The 17,768-nt window shown below is 42.7% G+C and overlaps 1 protein-coding gene across 2 annotated transcripts in view; it reads left to right on the plus strand.

Annotated features, from left to right (window-relative positions):
• SUCLG1 (succinate-CoA ligase GDP/ADP-forming subunit alpha) overlaps positions 1-17,768 on the plus strand; it is a 104,641-nt gene that overhangs the window by 33,865 nt on the left and 53,008 nt on the right. For both annotated transcript variants that reach the window (XR_013608372.1, XM_078678689.1), the window contains exons 3-5: positions 2,132-2,248; positions 7,100-7,312; positions 11,146-11,203. Coding sequence is in view for 1 of the 2 variants with exons in the window: in XM_078678689.1 (XP_078534815.1) it covers positions 2,132-2,248; positions 7,100-7,312; positions 11,146-11,203 (388 nt within the window). In the remaining variant the exon portion in view is untranslated. The remainder of the gene's footprint in view (positions 1-2,131; positions 2,249-7,099; positions 7,313-11,145; positions 11,204-17,768) is intronic.

Consider the following 17,768-nt stretch of genomic DNA (forward strand, 5'->3'; position numbering starts at 1 on the left):
CACTAGCCCTAAAATCTAGAACCAATAGGATACCTGGATCTTACAGCCAATCTTAGCCCTAGTCCAAGCACCTAATCACTTTCAAAAACCCTGATCTCTACGTCCAATAGAGGCCCTAGCCCTACCAGTAGTCCCTACCCAAGCAACCAATGGCACAGGAAACCCCCTAGTCCCTACTTCCAATAGAAAGCCTAACCCTACTCTTAGTCCCACACCTAGTCCAACAATCAATCACACCAGAAGCCCTAATCGCTACTTCCAATTAAATGCCTAACCCTAGTCCAAACTACCAATAACACAGGAAGCCCTAATCCCTACTTTCAATAGAATCCTAATCCTAGCCCCATCCCTACATTGATTGAGTCACAGACCCAGAAACCAATCAGAACCCTCAAATACCCAACCAATAAGGACACAAACCCTAATCCAATAGAATCACCAGATACAACCACCAATCAGTGTACACATGTACCAAACAATAGCAAACTATATAAGGTTTCAGCTACCTCAGACAAGGTTTGGTGGCTAGGGAGTTGGAAGTCTCTCCTCTATTCAGAAATCTCCTAGGAGACACACCAGCTGAATCCACACTTTGGACTTCTGCAGGTAAGGGCCTAACAAACTTGTCCTCTAACAATGCTGTTTCTATAAAACGTTATTCCCTCTCCTGGCCAAACAATTAAGTGCACAGTCCCTATTAAATACAGTTTCAAAAGCTCACAGTTTCACTGACTTGTTTACACAAAATGATGCTTGGGGGGGGGGGGGGGGGCACCGCTTAACATACAGGTCTTTGTGGAGGGAAAAACTGATAGTCACGGGGAATGAGCGGAAACAACTACAGAGTTTGGACTGCAAATCCCACAGTTAAACAGGTTAAATGGAAGCAGTCATGGGCAGGAAAAAAACACAAGTTTAACCCCTTCAGTGCTGCGCGAATTCCGCTGCAGTGCTGAAGGTTCTAAAGAACCTATGGACTCATGACGGAACGGTTCCGTCATGAGCACAGGCCAACCGACGCTCATGACGGAACCGTTCCGTCATGAGCACCGAAGGGGTTAAACACAACAACAGGTGATAAATTATGCAATCACAGGCAGGTTAAAACTACAATTTTAAACTGTAAAAACTACAGGTAAGGCAGTTAAATCATTTTTTTTTTTTAAAGAAGAGATGATGCAATCACAGGTAGGGAAAATCGTTTTATCTTTTTTAGGAAAGAGATAGCACTAGTCTGCCTCCTTACCACTTCCTGGACCTATAATGCCTACTACGAGAGACATCCGCCTTCTGATCTCATCTTGATGTAGCTTGCATTAAGCAGGCAACTTCACAGGTGTCTTAAATCAATCGCTAACAGGGCACTGTAGTGTGCCCATTTGCAAATCTCCCCTGCTATCTAACTTGATAATTACTTTCCACCTAAGCTGGCCTTCTTTCGCCCTCTTTAAAACTTTATCGGAATAGGGTGGGCTATTTATCACATGTGTTAAATGCCATTACCATACAGTAAGGTACTTGACTTGTGGTAAATACATCCTCTTCCGAGGTTCTCAACAATAAAGCGAGGCAGAACATGCAGAAATGGTTTGTAACACTCAAAGTTCTCCATAGTTTGCCTTGTTTCTGGACCTTTTCCCCCAAATAAATTCTCAGGTTCTGAGGGACACCGGGTCGCTCCATTATTGTTAATACTGACCTAATTAAATTTCAGCAGGTTTGACTGTGCGTAACTATCACACACCTCGTAATTTTGATTTCTGTGTACACCTGTTTGCGAAGGGATTAGAATTAAGCCCTGAACTGAGGACCTTTGTGTTATTTAGCTGCTAAGGCTTTTCTGTGTCACTCGTGCTATCATCACATAAAACATAGTCTACACATAGTCTTGATATTCAATTGGCTGCTCAGTTTTAATGTAGGCCAACCATCCAAATTTTTGCTAACTGTCACATAGGATCAACAACCTTTTGGTCATTAAAGGATAAGAACATTCCTCCAATTACATAGAAATCTTGTTAGCCTCCTGCTATTTCTCCCTTTTGAATTTGAGTTTACTGCTGTTGCCAAAATTAGAGAGTTCCTTTACAGTTTAAAGTAACTGATTCACTTTCTGGTCTTTCTCTTGCAGGGTACTTTCCACAGTCAGCAGTCCTTGGAATATGGCACCAAGTTAGTAGGCGGAGTTTCCCCTGGCAAAGGGGGTAAAACACACCTGGGTCTGCCAGTCTTCAATTCAGTGGCAGAGGTAATGTATGCTGCAATTGGTTACTTTGTGAATATTTACAAACTGAAAATTAGAATCTCTCAGTAGTACAGAGTATTATGTGGGAATCTGTCTGCTCATAGATTTCTGGGTAGTGATCTGTGAATAGGGAAATCTGGTTATGCAATATCTGTGCATGGATTCTGGCAATATTGTGTCGCCGCATTCAAGTTTAAAACTGACATGCTCACAATTTATTCTCAGAAATGCACAGAAATATTCACCCTATTAAAATCCCCAGCACGCAAAGTAACAATTTGTTCACAGGCATCTATATATTAGCTTTTGTATCGTTTGCGGTTTGTGTGGTATTGCATTAATAGTTTTAGCCATATTGCAGGTTTCTTTTAGTTTGTGAATGCTGTTTTTACTGTGTCTCTGTGTTCTCTTGCTTTTTATGTATAGCTATAACTTGTATTTTGCATGCTTATTCCTGTGGCTTTCTCTTCTCCCCCTTTTGAGATGTTTGTGCCTCCTGATCTGTGCTTTTAGAGGTTTGTGTCTCTGTTATGCAGGGGTGTAGAATTCCTGTAGCCTGACTTCCAGAGAAGTCAAGGACAACACAATTTCATGTTTATTCTGCCCTTGGGAAAGTAGGACCAAGCCCATGCAGAAAAACCGTTTTGGCTACCAGTTTACAGTACCACATAATGGATCAGGGAAGAGCATTGTCTGTGGTTAAGGTAATATTTGTGTCCATACGTTAATGGTGTTCGAAATTCTTTGCATGGTTCATTAATACAAAGCTTTTTTTTATTAGGGTGAGCGCCGTAAAGAAATGTAAGCTCGGACTGCACTGCTGACAGTGGTTCCAGTGTAAACATGTGTAAACAATATTAGTCCACGTACAGTGCTCCCAAAATGCTCTCTAACTAGATACAAATATATGCAGAAGCTTGAAAGCAAGATTGATCTTACTTTGCTTTCAAAATAAAATGCAAAAAACACAGTTGATGGACAGAATGTAGAACAATGTCATACATTCACCCCAGTACAAGGATCTGGGCCTAAATCCATCGTTTTTTTGCACTCCACACCACCCTGGGTTAGACACTGGCTATATGCAAATCAGCTCTGACCCTGTGTCTCGTGGGAACAGTCCAGTCCGAACTACCAAGCCATGTCTTTCCCAGACCGGAATCAAGCATCCAAGGACCGGTTTCTGGCTATCAGCCTTCATCAGCCTGGATAGCTTGACTCCAGTGGTGTGGAGAGCCTGGGACTCACGTCTGAGCATACCCAGCACACTCTGGGTGAAAATTGCAAAAAACACAGTTGATGGACAGAATGTAGAACAATGTCATACATTCACCCCAGTACAAGGATCTTGGCCTAAATCCATCGTTTTTTTGCACTCCACACCACCCTGGGTTAGACACTGGCTATATGCAAATCAGCTCTGACCCTGTGCCTCATGGGAACAGTCCAGTCCGAACTACCAAGCCATGCATATGGCCATGTCTGAATTGGGGTGGTGTGGTGAGCAAAAAACGATGGATTTAGGCCCATATCTCTGTACTGGGGTGAATGTATGACATTGTTCTACATTCTGTCCATTCATGTTTCCTCTGGTCACGATGCGGAACTTTACCTTAAGGTGGTTAACAACTCCAACCACAGGTATCTTCTAACTAAGTTCAGTTTGAACAAGATTCACCTAGTAATTTCTGGCCGCCCTGGCTGGACCAGGGGTACAGACTTAGATCTGTGCAAATGTGACGGTTGCTCGATCATGGATACTGTTCACTTTCTGTTTTTCTGTGAGCACTTTAAAGGCATTAGGAAAAAGTTCATCATACCCTTGTTAAAAGGGAAGGTTTTAGGCAAGTCAAGCCAGCTTTGTTGTACCTTCAACTTTTAGCTGAAATTTGGGAAATCTACAATGTGGCTAAATTTTTAACCATAGCGGTGAGACTCACCAAAAAGATCACTTGGTCCTAGATGACCCCTCACAAATATCGACCATTGTCACTTGAATCAAGTTATTTTAAAACTTACAATTTTTCATAATGAGTTTTTTTTGATTGTCATATATATTGTTGTTTTTAAACTCTTTCTATTATGTGCTGCATACCTTTATGGGTACTCCCTTCCTTTTTATGCTGTATTTTATCACTGCTGACTTGTGGATCATTTTTTCATGTTTGTGTACTTTTATGGTTTTTGTAAATTGAACCGAATAAAGTATTTCTTGACTTGACTTGACATTGTTCTGCATTCTGTCCATCAACTGTTGTTTTTGCATTCAAAATAAAATGTTCACAAAAAAATGCAACTTGGAAAACAAATGTTTTGCTAAACTACTGTGAAATTGTAGTTAGCATTTCTTTGAAGCTTCATTTTCTAAAATGTGTTGGTGCATGCTATTATTTCCCAAAAATGTTCATAATGGAAAATCAGTGCAGTCAGTTTCAACAAGATATTGGGAAACATGAAAATAAACCAGCATTGGCAAACTCAACAGGTCGTCTGCTATTGGTGGTCAGCCTTCTGGTTTTATCAATGCGTGTCTTGTTTTGATATGGTTTTTGTACATTTTTGTGAGAGCTGCCAGGCACTCGCCAAAAACAATAATATTTATTGGTCTCAAAAAGCAAACATTGACACAGTTATTACTGGCACTGAACAAAACTACTAGCATTCCCATTCAAAGCTACACGGATGCTTTTGTCTAAACCTGCGGTAACGGCTTGGGGAATGTTGCTTAGTGAATAGGCAATAAATTAAGGCAGGGGAGTAGCAGAGGGGTTTCTTTATAAGTTTGAGTCCCCTAAGTTTTTAAAAAGAGTGTGTTTGAAGGTTCTTAAGACTGCATTAGAAACTTGATTTAAAGTAAGACCCAGATGTGGGATTGGTTACTACTCCGACCTTGCCCCCATGTGGGATTCCCTGGTGACTCCACTGTGTCTCCAGGATGGTCTTGCCAGCCCCATTAAGAGAACAGGAGTGTCTACATGGTCGGATTTGGGGGACACAAGTGGTATTCATCCGTGGGAACTGCTGAGAGCCAGGATTGGTCCTGGTTTCTCAAAGTTTAAGTATTTACAACTCAAATCCTGGTTTGAGGCAGACATTGGGGATACTAGGGGTAACTGGGATACAGAGGTTTTGTTTCAGACTGTTGAGCCGTTGAAGAAATACATTTCTATCTGGTACAGAATGCAAGTAGACGCAGATGACCTAGGTATCCCACCACAGACATCTGTCTGGAATCAATCCCCATTGGAATCTGGTATTGGTGATCTTTTAGAAAAATCTTTAAAGCTACTGTATAAGTTTACTAAATCAGCTAGTCTAAAGAAAAAACATTTTTTGTGACCAATTGCATCTACTACACACCAGCCAGAATAGCCAAATTAGCCCCACTACCTGAACCAAAATGCGCTAGATGCATGGCACCCAAAGCCAACGACATACACATTTTAAGAGTGTCCCGAATTAGGATTGTTTTGGGAAGGGGTCGGAGACTACCTGTGTAAAATTTTTGAAGTCAACATCGAGGTTAATGGATCTTTAGTTTTTTTTGCTAATGATGGACTCTCCACCTCGGACCTAGTACCGACTCATAGGGGTTTGTTGTTATGTCTGATTTTGTTGGCCCCTAGGGAGGGAGATGTGCACAAAATGGAAAGATCCCCTTCCCCCGAAAATAGAAGACTGGCTCAAATCCGCACTTGCAATGGCTCGGCTTGATCCTGTTGGAACCAGTGATAACCCATGGGCCGAGATTTGAGACTGTTTTGACATCTATGGCTAAAATAATCCGGTCCCATGATTACACCATAATTCCAAAAGGGGTTGGTCGTGCGACCTAAGCAAGTGCAGGAAGCTGGTGGGCGCCCAGTTCGATAACGACGGCTTTGTAAGTTCTGCAGTATGCTTATTGGTGATATGAGGACAAAAAAAAAAAAAATGCATGTTACTTTGCACATGCACAAAACTTCAAGAAGTGTCCATTTTCAAGAAAGTGAAGTTCTTAGTGAGGAAATGAATCCCTAAGGAGCAGAAAAAGCCAGTTCAACTAAAAAATGGACCATAGAACAACCTGGATGTGCACCAATAACTACGTTGTGTGGATTGTGCAGGCATTCATTTTGTGTGGACAAAGCACCTTGAAGCAACACAAAAAGAATACACTGCCATCCTCTAATATCACTTAGCCATCACAAGCAGATACCTCTCAGACTTTTTCATTATGGACCTATGTGGGGAGAGGAAGTACACTTTTACAGATCCTGAGCTAGGGGTCCTAGCCAAGGACACGGTAAGATTGTATAACTGTCTAATGTGCCTTCTCATGCTGAAGATGCTACCAAAAACAAACCAGAACATGCCTGTGTAAGGACATAATTAACAGAATCAGTACAGAATCAATTTATCCACATTATGTTGGGGAAACAGTTACATGATTGTCAATGAAATGGCAGTATCACACAATTAGTAACCTTCTTGCCTTTAGTTCAACCATATATAGCCTTTAATCCCCCAAGGTGATTAAGTGTGTGGCATGAAATGGGTTGTTACCTGTTATTTACTGCACTGTGAAATAGCACAATCTGTGATAGCGTGTTTAATCAATATTAGTAACCTTATGAGGGATAAGTAGGAGTCTGACCTACTATTCGTTTGAGAGCTAAACCAGGCTGAAATCTTGGTTTGTTGATTCCACTGTGTTAATTCACCAGTTGCGCATACTGGGCCCTTTGCTATGTCGATTGTTTTCCTAACTATGCTGTAACGTGTGACTGAGGATTCTTGAATGTAGTTACTAACTCTTTAGAAGGCTCAAGCATTTTGCTTTGTAAAGCGGGCTCTTTTACTGTTTTGCTGCAGGCTAAAGAAGCTACCGGAGCTACTGCATCTGTCATCTACGTGCCACCTCCCTTTGCTGCTGCTGCCATTGATGAATCGCTTGATGCCCAAATGCCCTTAGTTGTGTGCATTACTGAAGGAATACCCCAGCAGGACATGGTGCGTGTGAAGCACCGGCTCCTGCGCCAGGGCACCACGCGCCTCATTGGCCCAAACTGCCCCGGAGTCATCAATGTAAGTTAAAGAACTCTTCTAATGTTTGTATTTAACATGTTGGTTTTCTAGCGAGTCTCCACCAGCTCTGTAGCACAGGGTTCGTATCCACAGAAAGTAATTTAATGACCCATTCCTGTTTGATGTTTGTTTAATAATAGTATGGTGGCCAATTCTTTTTTGTGACCAGTTCATTATAGTTGGGATAGTTGGTGTCATTAGACCTTCAGAACTGGCAACATTTTAAAGTTATTTTCAGGACCTGCAGAGTACATTGTTTGAATTTACCAAATCCACGCTTTGAGAATCTGACAAAAATGCCATTTTTAAATTATTATTTTTTACTTTTGCCGGTGTATGTGTAAGACTTAAAAGTAGTAAAATCCTCGGTGAAATTCTTCTGTGGATGCGTATGTATTTACTGATAAACCTACCTATTCAAGTCTTTTTATTTGTGATGTCTAGTTCTCCATTCCTGCTCTTAAACAACTTAATGTCTATTTTGCACTGCTTTAGAAAATATAGTGTGCAGAAGTGTTTATGTAAAAGAGTCAAACTTTGCAGCAGTCTAACAGTTGAGTTTTTCTTCCCTGTGGCAAAAAATGACACCATATCCAGTGGGTCTGAATTTAGAATTGAACTGTACATCGAGCTGTGCCTTGCATGGTTATTCTGTTACATTACAAATGACATCAGGGCAACATTGTTTCTATTTGGTTTTGATTGCCACTATTTTGAGAATGGTTACATCGTCACAAAATAACACATGGAGATGTCATAACATGACTCGCCTTTTAATTTGTGGGGACCATTAAATTTACTTAGTCTTAATTTCTTATTTTTACCCTTTTTTGCTCTCATACTTCTATATAATCAGGGTCACTGGTATTATGAGGCAGGATATCAATGAATTAAGCGGCAAGAAAATGCAAATTTTCTGATGGATACATCTGCCTGTGGATTCCTCCTCTTTTGAATTACCCTTTGCCCAGCATTCCACAGAAAGTTTTTTCTTAGCTCTCCCACCTCGACGAGGACATCACAATGTCATGGCTCTGCTCGCGACTCCATGTGACGTCATCTGAGCCATAAGAAGACCTCGTCGGCATGTTGACGTCAGTTCCTTTTTTTTCCTTGCCATTGACGCATAACGGTTTTCTAGGTCTCTCCATTTCTTTGTAGTCTACTTTGTTGCAGTTGCCCTTTAACTGTGTTTTCGCAATGGCTACTCAGAAGAAGCCTGGGTTCAAACCCAGTAGGGAATGTAGGGGCCATATGTCAGTCACGGACCCCCACGAAGACTGCCTTTGGTGTTTGTCGTCAAACCACGACGTGTAGAATGTTCTTCGTGCTGTTGGATGAATTCGAAGGCACTTGAAGAAAGACAGGCAAAGTTGTTTATGGCCCGGGCGAAGAAGGAGAAGAGAGGTCGGAAGAGGACCAAGTCGAGGTCGTCGACTCCGCACACCTCGAGGTCTTCCAAAAAGCACAAGAAGGAGAGGCAGCACAGGTCACTCTTCGAAGGAGAATTCACCGGTGTTCCCGGTCTGGCGTCATCATTAAAATGATGATATCTCCCCTTCTCTTTCACCGCAGGTGTCTCCTGGGCATTTTCTGACTCGGAGGGATTCTTCGATGCCTAGGGACTCACTGACTCCCAGGGGAGGAGTCTCCTGCGCCTCCGGCCGCTCTGAACTTGGATCTGGCTTTTCCAAAGCTGCAGCCAGTGCCCACTCTTCGACCTCGATTCATCTCAGGACAGGCAGTTCTGGATCCATACCCACCTTTCCCGGATCCAGGTGCGGACCCGTCGCATTTTTTTAATGCGATGTATCGCATGTTTGCCAGGGTGGTTAACCTATCGGGGAAGCCGGCTGGCCCGTGAGTTCACTTTCTTATAGTTTGGGCAGTCACCAGCATTATGCCAAGGCACATTCATGCCGTTCCTGCCAATGACTCCATCTTGGCCTCTCCCGACGCTGAGGTTCATAACGCTGATTCCATCTCAGGAGGGAAGATTGGACTACTCTCCGGCACCTTTGAGCTCTGCTCCATCTCGACTTTGGTCTGCACCGCTCCCTGCTTCTGAACGTCCTCCATCGACGCTGCCTTGGAGGGAGCCTCTGAGCCTCCCTCCTCGAAGATTCATTCGAGGAGGGAGGCTCAGACTTCTGGAAGAAGAGGAATTCCAGGAGCAGGCCGAGGAGGGGCAGAGACTTGACTCAATGGAAGATTTGGCAGGACTGCAAGAAGCCAGTGGGCTTGACACTTCTCCAGAGTGGGAGCTCTCCTATCCAAAAACTCTTCCCTCTCAGGATGTGGCCATTTACTATTTGGTTATTAGAAAGGCTGCTGACCTTTTGGACTAATATTTTGACGGACGTTCTGCATTCTCCTCCTTCGGCGGTGGAGCCTTTGCTTCCCTTCAATGAGGCTCTTTCAGAGCTAATTTTGGAGATATCAACTGTGTTTTTTGCAATTTCACCCCGAGTGGGCTGGGGGATGCTCAGACGTGAGTCCCAGACCACTGGAGTCAAGCTATCCAGGCTGATGAAGGCTGATAGCCAGAAACCGGTCCTTGGATGCTTGATTCCGGTCTGGGAAAGACATGGCTTGGTAGTTCGGACTGGACTGTTCCCATGAGGCACAGGGTCAGAGCTGATTTGCATATAGCCAGTGTCTAACCCAGGGTGGTGTGGAGTGCACAAAAACGATGGATTTAGGCCCAGATCCTTGTACTGGGGTGAATGTATGACATTGTTCTACATTCTGTCCATCAACTGTGTTTTTTGCAATTTTTGAGATATGGCAGAAGCCAATGGCTGCCCCTGCTGTGTCAAGAACTCAAAACATTCTGCTGATTCCTTTTGTTCTACTCCAGGGCATAGGGACTCCAAGAAGTTGGAACAAAGTGAGTCGGCCAGCATGGCCTTGAAATCAACTAATGCCACTTGCTTGATGGGGCATTATATCAATTCATTGACGGATTCTGTCAAGGAGGTAATACCCTAGTTGCCAAAGGATGTCCAGGGTCACTTCGCTTAGGTGCTGTTGGACACACAGGCTACAGCCTGTCGGGTGATGCAGTCCGACCTTGATAAGGCCGACTCCGTTGCCAGGGTAATGGGCTTTTCGGTGACAACTTGTATACTGTGTATACTTGCGAAATGTCGATTCGCCTCGAAGGCATGGGAATAATGGGTGGAATTGACGTCAGCACGCTGACGAGGCCTTCTTATGGCTCTGAGATCACACGGAGTCGCGAGCAGAACCGTGCCATTGTGACGTATTCGTCAACATGGGAGAGCTTTGAAAAATGTCTCGTGGAATGCAGCAAGGGGTTATTCAAAAGTTGAGGAAGCCACAGGCAAATACCATATCCTCCAGAAAAAGCGTTACTGAAGGTAAGTGACTTGTTCATATTGCTGAATGTGGCTTTTTTATATTACTTCATGATTTTATAATTTTTACACATTGGCAATACTTTCTGGTCAAAGATTTCACCTCCGTAGTACCAGTTTAAGAGCTAAATACAGAAATAAGCAACTGAAAGATGACCAGTAAACTTCTGTAAAGAGCCTTCCATGTGTGCGAACTCACGTCGCTACTATTTTAGTATATTTCCATCCGTTCTTAGCTAGAAACATTTTTTATTTTTGTTAAAATATGAAGATTATGCAGCAGATAATTGATTATATGGCAAATTGATAATTATCATAAAAAAGCTGCAGCAGAAACTCCTAATACCAGTGGCCCTGCGTGTACATTTTGGCATGTACGGTTATATTAAAACAGTTTCGTCCTGTGAAACTGTGCCTTTTCTCTTTTATATTTTGATTTTCTTTTTTTTTTAGCCTGGTGAATGCAAAATTGGCATCATGCCTGGCCACATCCACAAGAAAGGAAGAATTGGTGAGTTCTGCATACTGATGCCTTTTTTTGCTATAGCCATTGTCAATGGGCTGTGGCAAATGTGTTGGTGCACATTAGAATTAAGAGATTTCTGGTTTATTTTGAGTGATGATTGTTCATACATGATACTGCAACTGAGCCTAGCTACACAATATTGAATAGATGTGACTTTCCAGCTCAGTTCGCAGTTTATTTTGAGCACAATATCAGTCATTTTCCTAGTTTTCTTTATTTAATTTAATCAGAGCTTCCATAACTGCTGTCTAATATGCTGTACCTCAGCATAAAAATCACATCAGCAATGTAAGACATTGCAAGCCCAGTTCAGTTGCACCTGCTCCCCAGCATTTCGTTATCCCCACCCTGTAGTTATTAACATAAGTAACCCATCTCAGGGTGCAGAGTTGTTTTGGGCTTTTTTTCTGTTTTTTAGTGTTTTTCCAGGGATGAATCAAGTGATCGAATCACTCAGGATAAAGCCAAACACAGGATATATTACCTTGGTGGACATTGCCCCTTTTCACATCCAGCAAATTAAGTTCCAACAAACTTTCTCAGATGACACTGATTTTGAACCATTAATGTTTGTTTTAAATCGAGTTATTGTGCCATCTCAGTTGATGTTTTGGCTTCCTAAACGATGTTTGAGTAATCTAGTTCAATGGATCTCAGGGCTGCCAGAAGCAGTGTTTGCTTCTAAAGTTGTAAGAAGGTGGGGCACAAAGTCATATACTGTAATAACCAACCCCTGTGCCCAACTCCTCCCACCTCAGAGGCTTTCAAATTTACAAACGCACCCACACACATCCATACACAAACACACACCCTTACCTGCTCCTTTTCAACATTAGCGAGCATGCAGTTTGGTTTCTTACTCCAGCTGGGCTAGCACAGAACCAATCTGTGGACTAACTTTTATCCAGTCAGGAGCCAGAATACGGTTGAAGGTACTGAGGTAGACCTTTTTTCTCTATTCTGACTGGGTAAGGGGGAGTATGATTTACAAGTCTTGAAGTTCTATTATCTGGCATGCTTCACTGCCTGACACTAGTGCAGTATGTCAGATGTGTATAGTGTCGGTGTGAGGCCGGCCTGTAAGAGCCTCGGACTGACATGCATAATACAGCAGTGAAACTTTCTTTTGCTGCTAAGGTTATATTATGATACCAAAGGAGATGATGGACGGAGTGTTTGAGCAAATCAAACACTCACCCCCAGTCAACTGATCTGGGTTTAATCCGTCACCATTCTTTAGTTCACTCTGCCACCCCAGTTCAGACATGGCCATATGCAAATCAGACTGACCCTGTGCCTCATGGGAACAGTCCAGCCCGAACTGCCAAGCCATTTCTTCCCTGGACCGGAAACAAGCATCCTGGGACCGGTTTCGGATTCATAATCCTCATCAACCAGGCTATCTTGAATCCAGTGGTAGAGTGAGCAAAGGAGCCACGTCTGGGCATACCTTGCCAACTTAGGGCGAATGAAGCGATACCAAAGGAGATGATGGACGAAGCGTTTGAGCAAATCAAACACTCACCCCCAGTCAACTGATCTGGGTTTAATCAATCACTATTCTTTAGCTCAGTCCACCACCCCAGTTCAGACATGGCTATATGGAAATCAGTCTGACCCTGTGCCTCATGGGAACAGTCCAGCCCGAACTGCCAAGCCATGTCTTCCCTGGACCGGAAACCAGCATCCTGGGACCAGTTTCGGATTCATAATCCTCATCAGCCAGACTATCTTGAATCCAGTGGTAGAGTGAGCAAGGGACTCACGTCTGGGCATACCCTGACAAATTAGGGCGAACAAAGCGATACCAAAGGAGATGTTGGCGTTTGATTTGCTCATACGCTCCGTCCATCATCCCCTAGACGACTTAAAACAAAGAAAATAAATATATAAAATTACAAGTATTTACAAGGGGCAGGTGGAAATACAACAAGCATTCCTCCAGAAGGATCATGGCAAACTACCTGTAGTACATATTGTTTACCTTAAAGAAAGGTTACAGTGGGCAACTAACCACCTAAATCTTAACCTTTAGCTGTTGTCACAGAGTTCACAATGATCATAGCATAACACATGTTTGAGCTCAGTTTTCAACTTGAGTTATCTTGATGTTTATTAAGAGACGTTAACACTTAGCTTTTGACAGTCCATGCTCCCTTCAATTTGATATGCTTACTGGCTTCACAAGAACCCATACTTATTGTTTTTTCCACAACTTTTCTTACTTTGAAACTTACCTTTCATATTTTCATACCCGGTTGCACACCAACCACTGCTGAACAACAACAGACCAGGTCCAATATTATGTGGTATTGACAGAAGTTCAACCCTGGGAGTAGTTTGCAAAAAAGCCCAGCTTCTCCTAGCAAATGAATCCTCCCTTCTGCGAGACCTGGGGGGTAGTAGGATTTTCTTTCTACTGGGGATTATGCTGTCCCTTGGGAATTATCTGACAAAACATTGACATTTTGCCTAAAAGCTTTCTGGGCACCCTGGCTGCCTACATGTTATTTTTCTCTCTGCTTTGATTGTGGCATGATTGGCCAGAAAAGCTTTGCTTTTGTCTCATGAGTGCCCGACTCTGCTTGGCACCTACACATTCTCATGGGTGGCACTGCTTCTTGTTGGGGGCACCAAGTCTGGAGAACTTGGGGACTATGCATTGGCTCCCCAAGCAGTATAACCTGTGCCAACTCCTCTCCCTGATGCTGTTCTATGGTCTAAGGCAACATAGTCTGTGCCTCCCGTTTTCCTTCTCTCATGTGAGATCTGCTGTGCTACTGATGTCCCAGGGAAAGTCCCCTAATCACAGGACCACAATACAGGCCCTTCGCTGGCAAAGGAAACTTTGTTTTCAGTTCCTGTACCTCTAAAAGGGACAGATTGGAAATAGTGTAGCCCAGCTCTAAGGTCGGCCATTGGGATCCACTCTTACGTTACTCATGAAGTCTAGCGCAGTCACACGTATGATTTTCATTTTGCTGCTATTGCCAGTTGCTTCAGTGGCACCCGTGGTAGTGCTCAAAAGGCTGTTCACAAAGATGTCACTAATTTTAGGCTATCTTAGACTTCAGTGGCCAAATTATTTTAGGTTTGGCTTTTCATAGTGATGGAGCCCAAAAGTACTCTCCTCAATGGTTCAGATCAGTTACATACCCCCAATTACAAGTGGCACCATTAGGACTCCTCCAGGCGCTGGAGAGGTTGGTGGACTTTTTCCACGGTGTGAAGAATTAGTCTCCCTTAGGAATAAAGTCATCAAAACATCATGGACATCTATAATTTGTGATGAGTCAATGGTGAGAGGTTACATTTATTTTTAAAGGCTTTATTTGTATCTGTAAGGTTAGAATCTCAAATATCTTTATTCACTTTAGTAATTTACAGAAATTATTAGAGATCCGAAATCGGCAATCAAGACGTGTTCCATACTAAAACCCAGTAAATTAGCTAGGGGGCCCCTTCTACATCCGAACCCATAAAGAGTTACGTTGGAAAAATGCCAAACTTCTCATGATGCGCAGTTCTGGGAAACTCAGCCGAGTTCCCCACAACAGTCTAGAATAACAATCTGTGCAGTAGCATCAATCACAAACAAATAAAGGAATCACCTTAAGATATCTGAAAGGAGTCAACCAGACAGGCAAAGGGAAGGTAGAGTTGTGGTAACTAAGGGGCCGATTAGAATGGCGGACGGATTGCCCCCGCCGGGCTGGCGGTAGCCACCGCCGGCCCGGCAGTCCATCCGTCCACCATCCTCACAGAAATGACCCCCCGCCACATTAGGATAGCGGGGGAGTCCGCGGCGGACGGCAAGACCGTCCGCCGCTTTTCCGCCAGTTGCCTTTGCGACCGGCGGAAAAAAGTGCTTACATATGGTGGCGGTGTCTGCGAGACACCGCCAACCATATTACGAGGCCGGCGGTCCTATGTGCCGCCGTGGAAAGGCATACGGCCTTTGCTTTGGGGGCCCGTTTCGGGCCCCCAGGGTGAAGGAGGGGGTGGGGGTGCACATGGGCGGTACCTATGGTACCTCTCTGCGTTTCAAAGTACAACATGGCAGGCAACGCGCGGTGCCTGTCATGTAGTGCACAACTTGCATTTTTAGCTTTGCGGCAGACGGTGCTTTCAATGTTAAAAATGTGGGTTGCACCCGCCACTGTGGCGGGTGCATCGTAATTCGATGCACGGGACCTCAAATAAATGAACATAATATTAAAGTCGACATTTTTCTAGGATGACATCAATGTTAGGCTGTTGCACAGAATACTTTATTGTGAGCAAAGGTTGTAAAGAAAACCTTGGGCCTAGTCACTGCACAGGCTAAAGTATAGTTGCTTGGTGCAAATTGTTAGAAAAACATGCAATTATAAATGAACCATTTCTAATAACATCTTTCATATCTACCTTTGTTACTCTACAATAAATATTGGTTGTATGTATTTGTTTTACTAAAGGTATAGATGTTTTGTGAGTCATTTCTAAAACAGGCATTTCATTTGTATCTAAACATGTTCTAAATTTCATTTCTGATATAAAATAACGATTTCGAAATATGTGGTCATTTCTCTCCCCCCCCCCCCCCACCTCCCTTTGATGATGTATATCTTTACAATAATTGTTGGTTTCACCTCCACAACCGAATCTAGAATACAGTTTTGTCCTCCAGTGTATCCAGACTGTCTCTTTGTTGTAGTATCTTTATGTAGTCATTGTTCATTATTTCCACTAAACCCATGTCATTTTAACGTTTTTGTTGTTAAGCATCATGCTTCTTGCGTAATATATATACATAGAGTAGTATCAGGCATAATCAAATAATCAGTATGGGCATTAATATAGCTTTCACTATGCCCTTACCTGCTGTTGAGAACTAGTTGGCAATTGTATTTAAACCTTTCCTGAAGTTTTTATACAGACTTGGTGTCTTCAATTCTTGTCTCAAATTTGATACATATCCTGCAAACTCCTCTACTTTTTTACTCTCATCTGGGATATACAAACAGCAGCCAGTTCCTTAAGCATGTGTCAGCAACACCCACTCCCCCCTTCTCGGACAGGAGGATGTCTAGTGCGACAGTCTTCCAAGCCCGTAGACCATATAGCAATTAGTTCTGTGTTTATTAGTAATAATGCTTCAGATGTGCTGGTTGCCATTTTGTCACTACTGTGGCCAGTTTCCGGATCTTTTATGATGATGATTTGTTTTCTTTCCTTTAAACAAAGTTCTCAGCACTCAATAGAGCATAATGAAATCAATTTAGTATCTTTAATGACATTGAGCAACCTCTTCTGTTCTTTAGTGAAAGGGCTGAAATTTTTATAAATATTGTTGTTCGCTGTCATAGAGATAGTTGACTGATTTCATTTCGATCTATTGAGTGCTGAGTTTATTTGCTTTCATTTTGTTAAGTGCCAATTTATGGTTGTCGCTATGTAAGGAATGGTGGTGGCTGATCACTGTTTGACTCTGGCACCAATAAGGGAATACACAGTTGGTTTTGATTTACCTTTATCAATACAATAAAGACCTGGTGTGGGAGAGTTTCTTTAATGTCACTTTTAGGTACTGCTTCCAACGTAGGTCTCTCTTTTTTCACCCACTTTATGGCATCTCGTCCAACTTCCCACAGACCCAAAACTCTCAGATTAATAATCTTCTTTTTTTTTTTTTAAAAAAGAGATAAAGAACCGCTGTCCGTAAAGCCGCCCAATCAAGCATACCCTCCCCCACAACATGCGAGTGAAGAACACTTACTGAAAAATAAGTGAAAGAGTGAGAGGTCACTTCAAGTATGCAACACCAGGAAGGCTACCAACAGGTTCTCGCTAGTATGCCCACGTATATCATCGGTTGCCCACTCACTGAAACAAAGAAAATAGTGTCCAAGAGAGAGACAAGAAAGACGGAGAAAAAGAGAAATCAACTGTCCCTGTGATATGCAGAGAACGGTGTGTTCAATGCAACTTAAAATCGAGTTAAGACTCACTATTATGTTGCCCTCTTTATTTGAAAATGTGAGCTCACTCGAATTAAAAGCACTGCATGTTGCTAACCTTTTCCAAGAAGGCCAACATGTTTCATTGCCAATTACATATGTTGTGGCAAATTCGTCAGGGCGTGGGGTTCAATCACTTCGCCTCTCAGGACACAGCTTTATGTAATGCGGATTGGCTGGCGAGACAAAAAGGACAGCAATTCAATCTCCATAAGCCTGGTCAACCAGATAAAATCATACTTCAACATCATGTATATTCTTTACTTCTTGGGTTTCAATTGTATATAATTACCCAGTGTCGGCAAAGGGCTTTCATACCAGCCTTCACCAGACCAACAGGGGTGTGTACGTCACTCTTACCCCTTATTTAGAAAGCTCTACCGTTGCTTAACAGTTACACCTGTGGAAATAATATCACAACCTTGTATCAACGCTGCAATCAGTGTATGCCTTTTCTCTTCATTAAGTGCCTGCCCTATCTCAAAACTATTCTTTTTTTTTTTTTTTCTAAAAAAATATCCTTATTATGCAAGTATAACAATCAGTAGGGT

Source organism: Lissotriton helveticus, chromosome 2_2 (assembly GCF_964261635.1).
Source record: "Lissotriton helveticus chromosome 2_2, aLisHel1.1, whole genome shotgun sequence".
In the NCBI taxonomy this organism is placed as follows: domain Eukaryota; kingdom Metazoa; phylum Chordata; class Amphibia; order Caudata; family Salamandridae; genus Lissotriton; species Lissotriton helveticus.